A 19,824-nucleotide genomic window follows, 5' to 3' on the forward strand; every position below is an offset into this window, starting at 1 on the left:
ATCTTTCATCAAAGCTGGTTTCAGACGGTGAGCTGGCTGTGAAGTTGGTGGTAGACAGCCATTACACTGAAGTCAGAGGGAGGAATTCAACTGGAATGTACACACAGTGTGTATGTTTGTGTGTGTGTATTGGGGGGAGTAAGAGGCAAACCTCAAACATTTGATCTGGCCATTCCAGTGAACAGCTTCACAAACATAAACGCTGCGTGCCTGGATGGCGAGGGCCGCTGAGCCAGAGTGGGGGGTCACAGGGATTACAAAGCTAATCTGAGGACAGACGGAGGACACCTGTGCCCCCAGAGAACGGCGGGGATTAGAGACCCACGCTGTGCTAATGAGGGGCGGACAGCAGGGTTGGGCAGCGCGTGCCTCGAGGCCTTTCGCCCATATTGGTGTTGCGATGCCTTAAATCCACCTCTGTGTCTCGGCGAGAAGAGGTAAACCCACTTTTGTACGTGTTTAAAAGACCCCACAGAGCTTGTAACGGAAAGATTACCAACAGTAAAGAACAGTCATTTCCTCTATTGAGCAATTAGGAATAATCACGATAAGTCACGATTGCTCATCAGTGCTTCAGGTCGCTGCACGTTATTTGATGTGTGTCAGTGGCGCCCGTGTAAAAAGAGGGAGCAAAGTAAATAGAAAAGTAATAAATCACAGGTTTGCAATATCCAAAGCATGCAGGAAAAGATGCAGTCTTCATTTTTTGGAAAAACTCTGACTGATGTGGATCTGCAGGGTGAGTCAAAAAGAGTTCGCTCTCTGGGTGTGCTGCCGTAGGAGGTGAACGCCCACGCCACACCGCGGCGGGCGTGGGTGTGTCTCCGCAGGACAGCTACGGCCGGGGTCACATCAGGACCCGGAATACATTTTATCAGGGGCCTGACAGCTACACAGTGTTCTTTGGAGCGCAGAATTAGCCTTAAAGTTGGACATTTGTCTTCATTACATAATGTTTTCCTCCCCTGAAGGTTTTATCTGCAAACTCTGACAGCATGAAATGACGTCACACCCAGGACTCGGTTACTCTTCCCTATCTCAGTGCAGACGGCAGGTGATGCAGATCCCTACGATGCTGATGTGGACGGGGAACTGTTGTGTATAATTAAAGTAAACATGCAAATATGCGAATCAATTAATAACTGATAACAGATGTGTATGTTGGTCCTTCTCTGGCGATCAGCAGCACCCAGATTAGCTGCATTAATCCACAACCTCCACTGTGTGTTTTTGAGTTTCACTGATAGATTTATTGATTGATTGATCTTCTGGCCTTAGGATTGATTAATTAACAGCACCAGTACTTAGCTGCAGCTGACGGCAGCTGGGATAAATAAGTAGATCAAGGGGGCAAATGTCACGACTGTGACACACGTCAGCCTTTAGGGTGATGAAAGAGCTAATCTTCGTTTTCTTGCTTGAGCAGTCAGAGTTTGAATGTTTACAGACCTGCTACTATTTAAAGGGGTGACTTCTATATCTTTTTTTCATACGTGTTATTTTAGAGCAACCACAGCTGAAGCAGGCCTGTGTGTTCTGCATCCAGCTGTGACGGGAGGCCCACGCCTCTGCAGACCACCAGGAAGGTAGTGGGCCGCTTGCTGGGCTTCGAGCCAGTTCATTTTTTTTTTATCTCCCTTTTATGACTCATGTTGTCTAATGAGAGGATGCAAAGATGCTAATGGGATGCAGTTGAGAGAGCTGAGACAGAGCCTCGGCGTGGACACCAAAGGGACAGACAGCTCTGCAGCAGCCGGCCTGTTGCTGCTCTGCACACAAATACACAATAAAATATTATATTTAAAGTCACAGTCACTGAGCGTTTAAAGCTAAGTGATTAGTTTTGAAATATTTTAAACAGCTGCTTTGGGTCATTTGTATAATGTTTAGAGTTGAGTCTGTCTGGTGGTTCAGCCAGACAATACGTGTTAAAATAACTCGGACCACAAGAGTCAATTACAATGATTGTGTATCGTTTCTGGCGGCTAAAATTAAAAAGAGTCTGCATCTTCCACAACAGCGAGCCTTTACTGACATAAACGCCGCTGCTCAGCACGAACGCAGCAGAATCAAGTCCACATATGAATGAACAGGTCCTGGAGACGCTGCTGACCTCATCATTATGGCATTCACCACCTAAGCCGGGTTGTTGCTCTCCAGACTGCTGGACGTTTTTCAGAGGCTTCACGTCAAGTTGAAAACTCTCAGCTTTGCCTTTTTCCAAATGTTTCTGAAGGATTCCTGCAGCAGTACAGATGTGCAGCAGCTGCCCCGGGGATAAAATGTCAGTTTGGCGGCAGATATTTACACACTTCGACCTGAAATATCAAAGAATGACGCAAAAATTCATGCTTTCTCCTGAATTTGATCCCAGTTGGGCCCAGACTGGAACCCAGATGAGTTTCACAGAATGTTGAAGTTAAATTCTATTATTCTATTGTCATTTTAATATAAATCCCTCACTGTGTTACTATTTGAAAACCCTCTCGTACGTTTTGTCTACACTGTAACTTTTCCCCATCATCTCAGATTCGTAGCAGACCATTTCTAATGCTGAATGTGGACTTGGTGTCTCCACTTCCTGTTTCTCAACCATGTGAAAATGATAGACGCATTTGGAATTTTTGTCTGAACGGGTCAGATTCACCATAATCCTCCCCGGTGATACTTTAATAACCCACCGTGCACGCTCCCACACTAACTTGCGCGGCTGTAGATTTTTAGGTAACCCAATCCGGCGAGCTGAGTGCCCGTCACTGCTCGTTAGCTCCCGGATGAAACGCTGGCTGGCACAAGTGCTTCTCTTTGCTTTATTTGGAACGTCACCAAGCTGGGAGCCCACAGCAACTCAGCAAACATCCCAGCCCTTCTGCAGGAGCGCGGCACCTACGTAATTACCACAACACTCAGGTTTTCAGGCCACTAGCTCTTTCATACGCACCAAAATCCCAAAGGAGCTAAATTATTTAGCATCCTTTAATTTCAGCCTGCCACCCACAACTGGCAAAAAGGCTTTTTTTTTTCTCGGTAAAAAATGTCCATTTTCTTCTAGTCTGTCCACTGTGAAGCATCAGCCACACTGTATCATTCATCTTCTGCTTCACTCCGGATTTTCTTGGCCTCAGTGCTGGTTCTTGTTCAGAAAAGGAAGAAAACGATAACAGGAGATGTGTATCTTTTATAATATGCTCTCTGTACGTTCATTAAAAATAAAAATATACATCCCTTTGTCAGTGGAGTTGATGAATAAAAAAAGAGCTGAGTGCACCCGTCGTATACATTATAAAGGACGAAATTGCTGCAAACCCCAAATACGGGGATCAGACGACTCAAGCCGGTGTCTCACTGGCTCCTCTAATTACTTTCCCGCCATCTCATCATCCACCTTCTACTCGCTCCCACTGTGAGGACGAGTGGGGCGGCGGAGTTCAACTGCACCAAGTTTAAGGTGTTTGCATGCTGAAGAAAGGAGAGCGAGATGGATAAAGAGAAAAGTTTAGATGGCTGGGATGTTTTCTCAGACGTTCTGTCAGCCAACACATGGGGCAAATTAGGTTTAGTTTTCATCCGCCTGCGCACGCTTAGGAAATCAAAGCACGTTTTATTTACTGAGGGAGGAAGAGGCTGCATTTTTGGTTGCAATGACGCTGTTCATTGTTGAATTCGGTCACCTCTGATTTAACAGGCGCTTCTCCTCCGCCTCTGTGCCGTAACCTTCCCCTCACTAAAAAACAGGAACTTCCATGTAAAGCATTTTAACGATGCCCTCCATTGGAAAATATGCTTATTCTTCCATTTTTGCTGAAAACAAACCAGTTTGTGGTTTGCTATGAGATTTGCTTCACGCTACAGGGAGGAAATCCCAATTTAGCCGGCCTTGTGATCATTCTTTCTTTTTAAATTGGATGCAAACATAAGCAGCCGTAGAAAGTAAAAAATGGAGCGTGGAATGCAGCCTCAGTGCTGGAAGTGTATGAAAAGCCTGATTGTTCCAGGAAATCTCCAATTTTCTACTGTTGTGTACATAAAAAACACATTATTGACCTTAAAATAGTTAATAAAAATAGGTTGGAAAGAGTCAGGAGTTACATGTTAAAGCTCCTCAGAAGGTTCACACGTGGTAACAATGTTTATCACTTTTTATATTTTCAGCAGACTGAACAAGGAACTCGGAACTGATGGTATCATGTGCTGAAAGGTGTCGATATATTGTTAATTTGGTGGCTTTTCTTTGTGCTCCTGTTGAATGTGCCAGCGCAGACACACAAAGACACAAACATCTTCCTGCAGAACATCTGATGTGCATGTGTGGACGCATGGGAAGGTTCCAAAAATGCATCTGTGAACAGAAAAAAGAAATATAAGTCACTGTCAATCTGAGAATATATATTTACTAGTGTTTTAAATGACGTGAAAAGCAAACAAAGATTTTGCTGCACAGATTTCTCTGGATCGGGATGGCTGATGGCTCATTATCCACATGCCGTCACCGGTAACTCTGACCCTTTTCCCCCTTCTGTCCCGCAGAATTCCATGAATCTCCCTCCAGACAAAGCGCGGCTGTTGCGGCAGTATGACAACGAGAAGAAGTGGGAACTCATCTGCGACCAGGTGAGCATCGCTCTTCTTTTACCCGCCTCCTCAGCCCGATCAGGAGCAGCAGTGCGTGCACGCTGTCCGGCGAGCTGTAGCCGGAGCGCTCCTCCATGATGAGGAAGTGATGGCGACGGATCGGCACCACCTCCCACAAACTGCATTTGTCCTTGCTGACTCTAAGGAAACGGCGTCAGGCCTGCAGTCAGAGATCCTCTTTCGGTTTGAGGTGTTCCTCTGTCAGCACTGATGCCTTGGATGTCGGTGCACGGAACACTGCCACTTGATATTGAAAGTGAAAGAGCGTTAGAACCAGTTTTTATCAACATCTGATTTGTTTCCAGAAAAAAACAGTTAAATTAAGTCGTTTTTCCAAATAAAATAACAAATTAAAGGCTCAATTTAGTTCTGATCTTTTGTTAGTGAACCACATCCTGCCTCGGAGGCTGTTGTCCTGTTTTCCCCTCTAGTCTGGAAGTAAAGCCTCCTCTTTGTCATCTCCTTACGTAACCGTGGCAGCAGTGATTGGAAGGGGGGGGGGCAGGGAAGCAAAGATGACAGGTACAATCCATCTGAAACAGACCACCGCTAACGACTAACGCGACAAAAAAAGAGAAAGAAAAGTTGTCACATGCAACATTTTAAGTTAGCAGTGAGCCGTTGTTACTGGCGCAGGCAGCGCTGGTCCCAAAGTGCTCCTCTGTTTACTGTTCATCAGTAGATGGGACCGATAAAACATGACTGAGGAAGCCTCTCAGGGAAACGCTTTGATTTTGAAGTCTGCCTTTGTTCTGGTGTCATACGAGAGCACCGGGTGTGGGTCACGCTGCTGTGGTGTGACTGATCAGGAGGCTACTGTTTCCCCGTCCAACACACTGATCCAAATCCAGCCTTAATCTCTTGTATTTTCTATTTAGGAGACCGCAGTCAGGGATTTGACCTAGAACCTGTTCTCAGCTAAACATTTGAATGGCACACGCCACAAATATTCAGCCACGATCCAGAGACAGGTGATGCCTTCTAGCTCATTAGTGGTAATTGCCATCGTTAGCGACATCATTAGCGACCTGCGAGCTCAAACAGGAAATGACCTGTGGATCAGATAAACACAGCCAAGCTTTAAATAGTCGATCGTTTTTATGGTAATATGTGATAGGTGCATGATGGTAAATATCCAGCACATTAGCATAGCAACAGTTAGCCTTGAATGTGCCCCGGGGGCAGTTTTCTCAAATGGAAAGTGATGCAGATTAAAAGGTGACTCATGGTAACGGTAATCTACTGAAAGCCTGTTTTAAGTTTTAATCTGATTCCTTTGTAATCCATTCACAAGCGTGTGACAGGATGCACGATGAAAGGAAAACGTTTTTTTTTTTTTTTTAGAATTTAGCTGATATAAAATCTCAATAGTTTCATTGTGTGATTCCAACATTTTATTACTTCCATTTGGTTTTTTTTCAAACTGTCCTTTTTTTCCCTCAACAGGAGCGATTCCAAGTGAAAAACCCTCCTCACACATATCTTCAAAAGCTGAGGGGTTATCTGGACCCAGCAGTCACAAGGAAGGTGAGTGCCCCCTCTGACAGGCTATCCTGTTCCATCGCCCGTTGGTTCCACTGCTGCGGCTTTTCCGTCCCCCTCTGAACCCGCGTCTCACGTCCAGGATTTCCCTCCAGCTGAGGAAATATTGCACACGAGGCTCATAGAGAAGGCCTGGGAACTGTGGTTGTAAGATGAAGAGTAGGATGAAAAAGGAGACAGCTGTTTATGTGGAACATGTGAAGTTGAGCAGAATCATTGAATCCTTCCATTTGCATGACTTACACACATCTAATCAAATTTAGCTGAAGGTGGACGAGAAATCCTTGGGTTTATCAGAACGACCTCTCTTGTGTTTTGGCTTCACTTGGGCGATGTGTGCATGTCCTTTTAGAGATAGCAGCAAGGTTAAAGCAAGCGTGTTGATGTTATCAACTGAATCAAACTCTTCTCCTCAATGTTTTTTTTAAACAAAGTCTACTTTTTATATCAATGAGCCAAATTTATTTAGTCTTAGCTTAGCTTAGCTTAGTTTAGCTGGGTGTGAAGAAGACTGACAGCGATACAGATGGATAACATGTTGTCAGTAAACACAATCAAAATCACTTATTGTGAGGAGGGTGGGAGGGGAGGCCGTCTTATACCGGCCACATTATTCGCATTTAGAGTCAGCAAACCAGGAAGTGAAGCTGTGCTATCACCTCAGCGTTCAAACATCCGCCCGGGCTAATCTCGGATGGGCTGCCTGTCATCTCCAGTCAGACAGGAGCGAGGAAACACGAAGGCTTGAATGTTCATCAGCACGTTAACGGCTACCTAAACCGACATAAATGAGTTTTGAGAAAATTCATATAAGGACCTTTTGGTTTGCAGTTTTACAGCAAATCTGCCCGCAGAGATTAGGAAGTGTTGTTGTTCCTTTTCACATGGCGTACACCCCAAGGTTAGAACTGGGAACAGCTGTCAAGAGCAAAGAGCTCTCAATTTGAGAGAATAACATGAAACCAGAAAACATCAGGCTCCCCATCCAGATCAGGATTAAACTTTTTGTGTGTACACGTTTATTCAGGCAGACCGCAACAGTCTGCATCTTTGTGGCCTGATGTTTGCTGATGTGGCAGTTTTCTTTATCCCTAAACAAAAACAGGCTGCTGATCCTCCAGGATAAGGTGGGGGGGTGGGGAGTGGGTGGGGGGGCTGTGCACCAACATAAAGTGGGAGAGAGGTGACCGTGTTACAACAAACATGCAGATATAAAAAGCAGTATCACGCAGACATGAGTGTTTTCCTCTTATCGGTGCCATATCCTTCCTCTTTCGCTCCATAACAGCATGACTGACATTGACGGGTATACACACACACACACACACACACACACATGCACACGTGCGCTCCAGAGGTTAACATTGACTCGGTCTGGTCTCTTTTTAATGCTTAGTCTTGTGAGTGTGAGACATGTGACATTTTCAGGAGAGCCAGACTTGCTTGGATTGCTGCCTCTGGCTCTCATCCTCGGCCGATCATAAATGTGAAGCAGACAAGGAAGCGCAAATTGCACGAGAGTCGGTGAGAACGGCGAGGAGGGGCTGGTAGAAGACTGAATAATGGAGAGGAGGAGAGAAGGTTGGCAGAGAGGGAGAGAAAGAAGCACTGGAGAGGAAACCAGAGTTATGGGCTTCTGTCTGCATTCTTGTTCCATCCCCCTTTTCTTCAGACTCAAAACAATCGCCACTTTGTGCCGCGATGAGCGAGCTCGAGGTCGATGCCTCTGCCTTCCATATGCAGGCTGCGATACATTCCTCCAGCAGCTCCCAGCCAATAGGCAACCAAAGAGGAAGAGCCACGGTCCAACGAGCCACCAAGAATGTATCAGCTATTGATTTGTTTCCAGGATGACCCATTCTGAGCTCGCATACCACCTCTTTTTTTCCCTTTCCCTGCTATTTACACTGTTCCCTCCTCTCTCCCTCCGTGTTCCAGCTGGTTGTACTTAGTGTGGAGAGTCTGGTGAGGAGGAAGAGTAAGGAGAGGCTGCTCGCTCACCCTAAATAAGCCCCGCCGGCCGCACAAATGCACAGAAGGGCTCCTCCCTAATAAAAACACTCTGGTTCTCATCTCCGTGAGTGGCAAACATACTCAAAGACAAAGGGAACAAGAAAGTTTGATAACAGGGACCCAATTTCTGTTCTGTGGATGTGATTAGCAGGCCGATCCATGTCTGAATTCTGCCTCCTCCCTGACCCAAACGTTTCATTGCCACCACCAATGAAACGTTTTTCAAATATCAATTCATTTCATTAAATAAGTATTTAACTTACTGCGATGCCAACTCGGCTCTAGTTTAATATCAATCTTGGGATCTTGGGAGCTGTCTGGCCTCAGAAAGAGTCATTTAGCCAATATTGTGTCCACAATTTATGGATCCTTCTTGAAAGAATCTGGACCAAAGAAGGGGACAAAATCTTATGGTGAACCCAAGAGGGCACAAAACAACTCTCATTTCTAGAATTGCACTTAAGTCTTCCACAAATCTCTGATAATTTTGATGAAGCGGTGATCTAAACATTAGAATCCCGGCGCTTTGTGGGCATTTTTATATCTCGCCAGTTTTACTAAACATTGGCTAACAACAATAAATGTTATCTTTTTCATTTCATTTGCTGTCTTCATGTGAAAATGACTTGGATCTGCCAGATGTGCCACTGCTGCTTGTACGTTCAGCTTTTTTCGTTGTGCAGAAATCAAACAGGAAGTCTGATATTCCCTTGTGTTGTTCGTGTGTGTGATTGTCTCCCTGGCAGGTCCTGCCTTCTTGCTTGTAGCTCACACACTTTCTCTCTTTCAGCTGTAGCCACAGTAACAGGCCCGAGAATGTGTGTGTGTGTGTGTGTGTGTGTGTGTGTGTGTGTGTGTCTCTCTCTATATGCTCGGGTAGCTGCTGCATGTCCCCACAGGACTGAGAGTGAACCAAGTGGTTTGCCAAGTGGGATTACCGCTCTATAAAGGAATAATTGTGAACAAACCAGATAATTGGAACTGTTCAATATTCACAGTTTGTAATTAATCGGCTCCTCTTTTAGTTTGCTGAATGGTTACAGGGAAAACAGAGAAATCGTCCCCAAATTTGTCTTTGACTGCAATTTTTTCCTGCCTTCACATTTAAATGTCACTGCGGTTTGTGTCTAATTTTCCTTCCAGAACAAAAACCCTCCCTCCGTCCCTAAAGCTGCCATGTGGTAAATTATAGCGGTTATGATGAAATATTAACTCCCCCCTTATTTTCCGTCCCCAGAAATTCAGGCGGAGAGTTCAGGAGTCCACCCAAGTCCTGAGAGAACTGGAAATATCGTTACGGACCAATCACATCGGGTGAGTCACGGCGGGGTTGCGCAGTGTTGAATGTCCGGGTTGTATTAGATTCAAGACATTCCAGACACACGGAAACGCAGACGTTGACATTAACCACCGGCGTCCCCAGTTCCCATCTCCAAACCATGTGGTGCTGGAGAAAAGATGAACCCGTTGATTGTTCGAGGCCGATGACACATGAGCGGCCTCTGGATGGAAAAAGCGCTGATTCACCAGCGTTCCGGGTCGCCGCCGTAGAGCTGCTTTTGCAGGTTTCACAACGGATCAAAACACCAGCAGCTTCATGTTTGATTGCAGTCGCTCTGACAACAAGCCTGAACCTGCTGCGTCTGATGTTTGGAGTTACACAGAGACGCCGTGGAGATCAATATCTCCCAGAGGTGTAGACGTGCCTTTGGGAGATGTCTGTGATCAGAAACGATGAGAAAGAGCTGAAAACTGGCGAATTACACAGCATCTTTAATCAGGCCAAACGTCTTCTGGATGAGGAGCCTCTTTATCCTGGAAAATATGTAAATGAACGGAGTTCAGGTCCAGTATGAAACGTCCAGCTGATCCGTCCGCTGGTGTAGACGAAGCTGTTGGAAGGGACGACTGATGTTAACTGATGTGAACATGTTGGCTACAAAGTGATGAATTAAAACATGCTTGATTAGTCCCACAGCCGGGAACTTCCTGTATCTACCCTCAGGTCATTACTAACACCATTCATGCTTTATACATCAACATACAATGACCACATGCAGTCGATAAGGGAGAGGCGTTAGTGCTCAAGGGCACCTCGGCAGCTCTATGAAAATGTCAAACGCCTGCTACCAGTCACCATTAATATTTTTGCTCTGCAGCTAGGAGTTGAACCAGAAACCCTCCTCCCCTCCCCCATTCCCCCCTCCAGACTGCCACTGTGTGATGGCCACATTTTGGAAAAGCTAAAAAATGTTGAATGTGGAAAATAATACGAAGGTCCTTGTTTCTTCTTCATGTGTTACAGGGCCACCTTTAAAAAAACCAACCATGGTTTGGTTGTCAGGTTATTTAAAAACACGGAGCAGTCCATTTCAACTCACCTCTGCTGAGGCTACAATATTAGAAACATCTCCGGCCAGCCCACACATCTTATAGATGAGTCTCTGTTGAGTTAATCAGCTTTAACTTCCACCTCCACCTCTGTTGTGACTGACGCTCCCTCTGCCTGAGGGGTGGTGGCTGTCTCAGCCCTCCCTTGAAGGCATTCATGGAGATTTCTTCTTAATTTGAACATCCGAGCGTCTCTGACAACAGTGGTCCCGGTTGGAATTATTGTGGTTTGTCGTAGTAATTGGTGTCCAAATTTGGACAGGAAGACATGCGACGTTCTTTTCTCACTCGGGCGGATTGTATCAAATACTCTGCTGCAATCGGTCCGCTTCACTCGCTTCGCACAAATAGTCTCACATCTGTGACGACCGTCTCTCACCCGCCTACACGCCGTCTGCGCCCACGACAGGTTGGCTTCCTCGGGCCAAAATAAACTCTGCGGCCACAGCCAGAGATGATCTCAGGCGGTCGGGTGCACGCACAGTTTACAGGGATTAACTGCTCTTTAGTCACCGTATGTTGGTAAATTAGATTACATAAATAATCCCCCTACTCAAGATTAGACAACGAGGCATAACGGCAGGGATGGGGGGGGGGGGTCCGAGATGGTACGCAGGGGTGGGGTGGGGTGTTGGTGGATGTCAAGCTGTCATCCACTCAGGAGTGAATGATTACTGCCTCTTTTCAGAGGTGAGACAGAGAAATGCATCATCTCAGCTGCATATAATAGACAGATTGTCCTTGTATGAGCAGCACTGATTATAATCCCCCCTACCCCCACCCCCCGTGCCCCCCTGCCCGCCTGCCTGCTCTTCACATGTCCCGCAGTGGTCAGCAACATGTGGTGAATGGGAGGATTGTTGGTTGGTGTCCCGCGGTAATGATTACCATGTGGCTCCACCACGCCACGCCCCCAAGCCCTTTTAAGACGCAGCGGGGCCCACTGGGCACCGCTTTACTGGACCATCTTATTGGTCTCGCTGGCTCCGGTGCTGTTGCCCTACAGGAGGGCAGATAAAGAAGCAGCTTGTGAAGTTTTATGCCAGTTAAATGTTACAGCTGCATGTTTATGCCCTGCAAATTTGGCGGTCAGGAGGTGTCCATGCTAGTAAACGACACGGTTCAGTCCTATAATGAAATTAGGTGTAGATGTTATGTGATTTGCCTCACACTAATTGTGCATCTGTACGAGGAAGAGCACATGACCAGCCAAAGTAGCTGAAGCTTTTTCTGTGAGAAGGCCTGCTCCTCTGTGCAGAATAAAAAATGAAAGCGATGAATGGGTGGCCCACTTCAGTGGAAGGTGAGAATGGGCTTTTGATCAGTCTGAGGGCTGCGTTAGGAAATAAAAGCGCGTGTGTGTGTGTGTGCGTGCGTGCGTGCGTGTGTGTGTGCGCGCGCGTGTGTGTGTGTGTGTGTGAGAAAGCAGAGAGACTTGGTAATGAGACTGTGTAAACGTGTGTGAATTCCTCAGCATTTACCAACGTTTGTATGTGTTTCCTGAATTGGGTCTGAAACCTTTGAAGACTTTCAAATAGGGGGAAATCTGAAGAAAAATAACAATGAAACGGCCCCCAGTTGTTATCATATTAACACTTCTGTCAGGGAAGAAACAAGGTTTTCGACCCGTGTTTTTAATATGAATATACATTATTTTATATACGTAGTATTTTAAAACGTATTTGAATGTACAATACTAGAGTAGAGAACTTCAACACTATGTAATAACACCCTGCAGGGTAATAAAGGGTGTCTGGCCGCTCTGGGAAGGCATGCTGCAAGCTATTGAATGATTCATAAACACATTCCTATCCTGTTGAAAAGTGCTGTTGAGTTATTAAATGGGGTTTTTGTGCCTTCAGGTGGGTGAGAGAGTTCTTGAATGAAGATAACAAAGGCCTGGACGTGTTGGTGGAGTATCTGTCCTTTGCACAGTACGCCGTCACGTAAGTCACCGCCGGCTCCTTCTCTCCCCCTGTATCACACATACAGAACTGACAGCGAACACAATGCAGCCTTTCAGCCCGGCTGCTGAAGCATCTCCACGCAGCATCACCGCGTTGCTCTGGTTGCTGCCTGGTTGCTGCCTGGTTGTCAGAAACACTGAGTCACCCGAGTCCACTGCTGACACATTGGCACCGCGTCGCACCAACCATAGGCTTCTATTCATAGGTTTGACAGTGCGATTATTAGTCAGTCCCAAGGTTCCTGCTCAGGGCCAAAGAACCACACAGTACCATTTTTGAGTTCTGTCTCCCACTTCGCCCTGTGTCATTATGGTCTGTCCGCATCATGGCCGGTTGGCTGTAAATGCATGTTTACCCTCGGTGGCACCGCGGCAGCGTTTAACGTTCATGGAAACAACCAGCCTGAGAAGTGAAATAGATCCTAACAGGTATGCTGGAACTGCCAGCTCTTTTCCAACGTTTCTGCCAAATAAAACAAACTGAGAGACAGTCGGGGTACATGCTGTGTTTTGTCTGCCCTGGGAAGCTGAAATTTGAGCTTTACAGCCATGGATTCATGCCAACAACCATTAATATTAACGCTTGTTCCATATAGGTGCAGTAAGTTTAACTGTTTGGAATGGAAATGCATCATTGATGAATAAATTATATCAGAGAACATCTGTTGATCTACAGTGAATTAAAGTTTATGCGTGACACTGTTCACCTCTGCACGTTTGTTTGATGGGGCACATCTGCGCTCACGTCCCTGAATACTTTTGAAAATGACACTAAAATTACATTATCCTGACAAATTAAGAGGAGGTCAGTTTGGTTGGGACTCGTCTCTGCCTCACAAAAGTCCATGAAAGACCCATGTTAAGACTTGCATACCAAAGATTATAAGAATGTGCACAGTGCCTCTCTGCTTGGTATTTTAGCAATACTTGTATCATGTCGGAGGGGGGTCTGTTATTCTAAGCTGCCTCCACCACTGCTGTAGGCCTTGGGCCACCAAAAGACAGAACCCATATTCTTATATCAATCCAACAGCCTTCGGAATCTGCTGGTATGACAATGTGGTTTGTAGTGAGGCATCTTTGTCGTGTATACTATCTTTGAAGGAATGTAGACATCACCTGGATGGAAGAATTGAATTATCAGCTTGAGGTCAAATAATTGACTGCAGAATCCAAATGAATATCAAGAACTTTGGTGTCTTATCGAGCATCTTGTGTGTGGGGATAGATTTGACGGAGACTGCCTGGAGAACAACCCAGAAGCTGCATTGGATAAATCTAAACCCTGGAGCCGCTCAATAGAGGACCTCCATGGAGGAAGCACCCTGCCGTCTCCCATCACTGGGAACGGCCTGACACGCGTTGGACGTCATTCCACGTTACGGTACAGCGCACACGCTTAACTAATGATGTAATGATTGACTATTTGTGTGTGTCTCTGTGATTTGTAACCTTTAACAGCCCAGGTTCTCTTTATCTTGTATTGTTTCCATTCTTGTTTGCCCCTGATAAGCCGGAGCCACGTGGCTGTAGTATAAGGGTACTTAAGAGGTCACACTTTTAATATGTTACCGTCTTATGTGGTCATGAGATCTGGTCCATTTCTGCAGGACACTGTCAAAGGTCTTGGGCATGATTAGCAAACATTATTAGGGCCGGTTTTAATTTTATGGACACCAGACAGAGTGTTTTAGATCCATCTGCTGCCCACAGTGAATTTCACAGAGGTTAGTAACTAGGCCCATGCAACTATATGATCTGAAGCATTCTAAATCCTATTCAGTTGTGCCTTATTTCTCTAATCCTCCTTGTTATTCCATTGATGTCTCTGGACCACACTCCTCGCCCTGATTTGTATAGAGCAAGTAGAGAGAATTTGAATATCTTCCACACTTTAATTCCTGGGTTTGACACGGGTTTGAACTCTAATCTGAGTTTGGCTTCAGATGTGGAATTCTTTTTTCTTTCGCTCAAGTTTTGGGTCCGTGAGCCGTTTGTTCTGTGTCCTGTATTTTGTAATCCACACTAATCGGCAGGCAGATGAAGCGTCTTCGCTGAGGCTAACTGCTTCTTCTCTGTCCTGGTGCTCCTCCATAGTCACCTTCTCTCCCGTCTACCAGTCTTCAACAGCAGGCACGTTCACTTTGCTGGCTGTCAGTGAGCTTTCCTCATCCCAGCTCTCCCTCCCAGCACACACAGACACACATACACACAATCCCCTCTGCCTCATTACGCTTCCCTGCTAGCCCTGTCCAGTGTATTTGTCCTGCTGTCTGTGTCTGGGAAGTGAATTATTTGTACTACCAGCCCCCCTCCAGTGCTTCAAGCAGATTTTGTCTTCTCCTTGGAGTAAATGGCTTTTTTCTGCACTCATTGTTCCTGCCTCGGAGCCTGTTCGCCATTTGTGTGGCTTTTTGTGCAGAGGCTAGCCTAATTTCTACAAGGATTTCACTAAACTCCAGCTGCCATGGATAGATTAGTTTGTGTTGTATTTTGAGCATGTTACCTGCAAGATGCCACTTTGGTTTTGAAGCATTTCCCTCGATTGTAGCTCTTCAGTCTCCATTGTGCTGCTGCACCTTTATTTTGTCATGTTGCTTCATAGCAACTCGGTGAAAATAAGGTTGTCATCATATTAAGATAATTGTGTTTTCTGCAAACTGCCCTCCTGAAGGACGCCGAGCACAACGACCTGCCCAAAGTGTACTGAGATTAGACGGTATGTTAGAGTTCATTGAGTCACTGTGTGTTAGCCGTGTAGCTCCTGTAGTTCTAGCTGTTGTGCTTCATGTGTACGTCACATTTAGACCATTTTAGTATCTCTGCTGGAGCATATTGTCGTCATCTTAATAAAATGGTTATGGTGTGCTTTAAAAACCTTTTACTAGGTTTGATGTAGTGGCAGACAAGTCCACGCAGATCATGGTATCACACTTTAGAGACAATATGTCCTTAAAAATATCTTTGCTCATTTCTGTGCCACACCCTCCTGTGGTGTGGAAGCAGGCGAGGAAAAGCCCTGGAGGAACCCTTCAAGAGTTTCTGAATTCTTTCAGCTGCAGCGAGCGCACAATCTTCCACAGCCGAAGGAACACAAAACACACAGCCTGTTTTCCAGCTTTTTGACTTTTTTTTTTTTTTTGAAGAAAGAACGATTCTCAAATATCTCCTGCGCTCACATGATGTTGCCTGTTTTTCCCACTATGTGTTGTGACGCACACAGGAGCGAGACACGAAGCAGCACGTCCATCAGTAGCCCAGAGACATGTTTTTATTCTCAGAAGCAAAGCTTGTAAATGAAACATGTAGAAAAAGTGTGTAGGAAAAAAACAACTTCATGTTTGCAGACAACTTTACTCTTTAATCCTGAGATCTGCAGCCTTTCTTTGTTCACAGAAAGTTGCACAGTCACCCTGCTGCATGCCAATGAGCGGCTTCTATTGTGGGAGCTGTAAGTGATATCTTTGTGGAGGACATAAAGTTAAAACAATTGAACGTGGGCACCCCGCGGCCCCTGGAGAGGCTGTATATTACACCGTTTTTGTGTGTGTTAGCATAAGGCGCCGCGGCGGTTTAACAGCCTCCCTGTGTTATGGTGGCGTGTGACAGAGACTCATTCACAAGCGGCATCTGTTTTCAGATTTATCTTGAGGACTTGAGCTTGTGTTCGGATTCTCCCGGGTCCTTTTCTTTAACACCAGTTGTTCCTATCACTTTTTTGTCATCCGCTGTAGTTGTAACACTCTGCCAAGCCGGAGAACTCTGAAGAACTCCAGGTTGGTCTGCAAGAAAGATGACGTCCATGTCTGCATCATGTGCCTGCGTGCCATCATGAACTATCAGGTCAGCCCTTCACACATGTCCCTCAGGACGGAAGTTCACCCCTCTGAATGACCACGTTTCGCTCCTCTGTGGCTCCTCTGCTCATTTGCTCGTCTGTATGTTGCAGTACGGCTTCAACATGGTCATGTCGCACCCCCACGCTGTGAATGAAATAGCACTAAGTCTCAACAATAAAAGCCCCAGGTGAGGTTTAAAAACGTAACGCTTTTCACACTGTTTTGGATATTTTTATATTTGGAGTCCGGATACTTTGCCATCCAACGCCCACGTTCAGTAAAGAACTTCAGCGCACCTGCACATTGAAGCTGTGGAGCACGTTTACGCTGACAGACAGGTCAGGGCACCGCTGGCCCACTCCACTACACCGACAGCTGCTCGGTGCTACAGCCAGCCAGACGCTATTCTCCCTCTCTCTCTCTCTCTCTCTCTCTCTCTCGCTCGCTCTCTCTGTTTTCACTTGGTTCCCCTGAGGCACATGTATTTTCTCAAAAGTGGATGTGAACCACTTTGCATCACCTGTCATGTATCATCTCATCGAGGCAAAGAGAGAGGGTAGACACACTCACACGTACATAGACACAAACACACACGTGCACATATGTGGATTCCACCACTATGAGCACCATCATCATGCACATCACAATGTTGTAGAAATCTAACTGAATACGTGGGATATACTGAATATCTATATTCTAAAAGGTTGTTGCTAAAGCTGGTTCCCTGTGACTCCACACTGCATCACCCAGAATAAAACAATATCAATTTTAACACCCTGATGCAGAATACACTATAACTACAATTCAATTTCCCTACGGGGATGAATAAAGTACATCTTGAATCTTGAACAGGTAGAATAAGATGGTTGTAATGTTTTTAAGGTAAATATCACAACAATTGTAGATGCTACATGTTTGTTGGGTAAGATTTCAGCCTTTGATGCGGTTCCAGGATTTTTGACACGTTTCTGCACAGTGGTAACGTGTCAGTTCCGCTTCCGTCCCCTCTCACTTGCTCCTCGTTAAGTGCGGGTTTCCCCGCAGCGTTGGCACCTTTCATCGACTAAACATTACTGCCTTTATTTCCTGTTTTTCCAGAACAAAAGCGCTCGTCCTGGAGCTCCTGGCGGCAGTTTGTCTCGTGAGGGGAGGCCATGAAATTATTCTCTCCGCGTTCGACAACTTTAAGGAGGTACGCGGCGCACAGAGCGGATCTGAGGGGACGAATATGTCATTACGCTTTAACTGTGCAGTTTCAAAGAGTGACTCAGCCCCACAGGAATGCTTCCCCGGCTGATTCTGCATTCCTGCAGACGGGATAGTATCTCGGGCTCTATTGTCCAGATTCAGACAGTAGTTGAGCCCCACAAACGAGGGAGGACTCCAGAGAGAACAGTCACATGAGTGACAACAGGATTTGGCATCAAAGCGCAGATGTCAGATAACCTTGTGTGACCCCGTCCTGTCTTGATCAAGGATTCTGGCTGCCTGAGGACAGAGTGGGAGGTTCACGATGGAGTGAAACCCAACAGCAGCTCTGTTTTGCAGCATAGATCTCGCAGAAATGGGCCGACTGCACTTAATGTATTATTTACACCCCTGGATGAAATATTGAGTGTTGCTCTTAGCAGCGTTAGTGAGAGAATGAGGAAGACGTAGCAGAACTGATGAGACGAAGGTTTGTGTCATGGCAGTGAAGCTGGATGCATGTACGCATCCTGTGTATGAGACGTGTTCAGAGCTGTTTCCTCAGGTCACTTTCATATCGCGTTTGCTGGCAGGCTCTCAGGGCTTTCTGGATGCAGACACCCCTCCTCCCTTGGTACTTAATTCTTTATCGTGCGCCGTCTCCTCCGTTGCCCTCTGAATGAACCGTCTGAACTCGGAGCATCTCTCTCTCCCTGCCTCCAAAATGTGCTTAAATTGCAGGACGAAAGAAACAACTACAGCTTCACTGCGGCTAGTAATTTCTGCACCACAGTGGGATTAATGGGCACAGATTCAGGCCAACTTTACATAAGAAGGAAAACTCCATCCACTGCAGTTGATAACATAGCACATGAAATTGATTATGGGCTGGAGTTCTGCTGACTTTCAGTATCACTGTCGCAGCAATTAATTCCAGTAATTACAGCAGCAGTGCTACATTTGTTTGGCAGGTGTGCATGGAGACACAGCGGTTTGAGAAGCTGATGGAGTATTTCAAGAATGAGGACAGCAACATTGATTTTATGGTATGTATGTATGTACACAAACACACAGCCTAATGGATTATTGATCGCACTGCAATCCCTTAAAAATCAGACATTACTCTCCAAACTAGAGACGGCGCCTCTGCCTGTGAAGCCCCTGGTGAACACTGTTTCCTCTCTGAGTGATGAAAGTGTGAGCTCTGTTTTTGTGCATGTGCACAGGCAGATAGTCCAGATGTGAGGAAGTTTAAAAACACGAATCACGCTTTTACACAGCTGCACGTTCTGCTCTGTTTGTCCCAATGGAACTCCATAAAGTGACTAATTGCAGTTCCACACGCAGACCAGAGGTGGTTCCAATAGGTCAGCTAATGCAGATGTTGATTTTTAGGTGCTTTAAGTATATCAGATAAGCTTGTCCCTCCCTAGAATATAGATTCAGTACTTTGTCATCATACAGGGGAAATAAACACATCTTTGGACTATTTATTTATTGCTTTGCTAAAGCATCTCTCATGAGTTTTTTCCCCATAGGTGGCCTGTATGCAGTTTATCAACATAGTCGTGCATTCTGTGGAGGACATGAACTTCAGAGTTCATCTGCAGTTTGACTTCACCAAGCTGGGTCTGGATGACTACTTAGATGTGAGTCTTCTTAATTTACACAGGTTTTAAATAAAGGATTTCCTGGAAGTCGTGGATCCTGTTATTTGTTCAGAAGTAAACCAGCACACCTGCTGCAGCCTGTGCAGTGAACACAGAAACCTGCCTTATCACGCTGCTGCCATCTCTGTCTTTGTCTTCCAGAAACTCAAGCACACGGAGAGCGATAAGCTGCAGGTCCAGATCCAGGCCTACTTGGATAATGTGTTTGACGTGGGAGCACTTTTGGAGGATGCAGAGACCAAAAATGCTGCCCTGGAGCGGGTGGAGGAGCTGGAGGAGAACTTGTCACATGTGAGTGTCTCTGCAAGTGACTGAAAAAACAGCCTGAATGGTCTAATTTCCAGCCTGTCACTGCGTATTAATGTCCAGCAGATCAGAATGTTGATGGTGGACATGCCTGCTCCAGTCTTACTGATGTAAATGCATCCACACCTTCCTGCTGTAACTTTAATGCAGATGAATCTGGATTTAAATGGACTTAACAATTCTGGTTTCTGTTGTGCTGTTTTTGTCAACTAATTGACTTCGATGTTGTCATAGTGAGTTCACGTCAGCCCGTGACCCTGTTTCTTCTTGCCTGTTG

At 45.8% G+C, this 19,824-nt stretch overlaps 1 protein-coding gene across 6 annotated transcripts in view; it reads left to right on the forward strand.

Annotated features, from left to right (window-relative positions):
- fmnl2a (formin-like 2a) overlaps positions 1-19,824 on the forward strand; it is a 35,151-nt gene that overhangs the window by 6,958 nt on the left and 8,369 nt on the right. For all 6 annotated transcript variants that reach the window (XM_057012553.1, XM_057012466.1, XM_057012317.1 and 3 more), the window contains exons 2-12: positions 4,528-4,611; positions 6,079-6,159; positions 9,425-9,501; positions 12,441-12,524; positions 13,773-13,928; positions 16,279-16,387; positions 16,494-16,570; positions 17,482-17,575; positions 18,543-18,617; positions 19,110-19,220; positions 19,383-19,532. In XM_057012553.1, the coding sequence (XP_056868533.1) occupies positions 4,528-4,611; positions 6,079-6,159; positions 9,425-9,501; positions 12,441-12,524; positions 13,773-13,928; positions 16,279-16,387; positions 16,494-16,570; positions 17,482-17,575; positions 18,543-18,617; positions 19,110-19,220; positions 19,383-19,532 (1,098 nt within the window). The remainder of the gene's footprint in view (positions 1-4,527; positions 4,612-6,078; positions 6,160-9,424; positions 9,502-12,440; positions 12,525-13,772; positions 13,929-16,278; positions 16,388-16,493; positions 16,571-17,481; positions 17,576-18,542; positions 18,618-19,109; positions 19,221-19,382; positions 19,533-19,824) is intronic.

The sequence above is a fragment of the Takifugu flavidus genome, chromosome 1 (genome assembly GCF_003711565.1).
Source record: "Takifugu flavidus isolate HTHZ2018 chromosome 1, ASM371156v2, whole genome shotgun sequence".
NCBI lineage: Eukaryota > Metazoa > Chordata > Actinopteri > Tetraodontiformes > Tetraodontidae > Takifugu > Takifugu flavidus.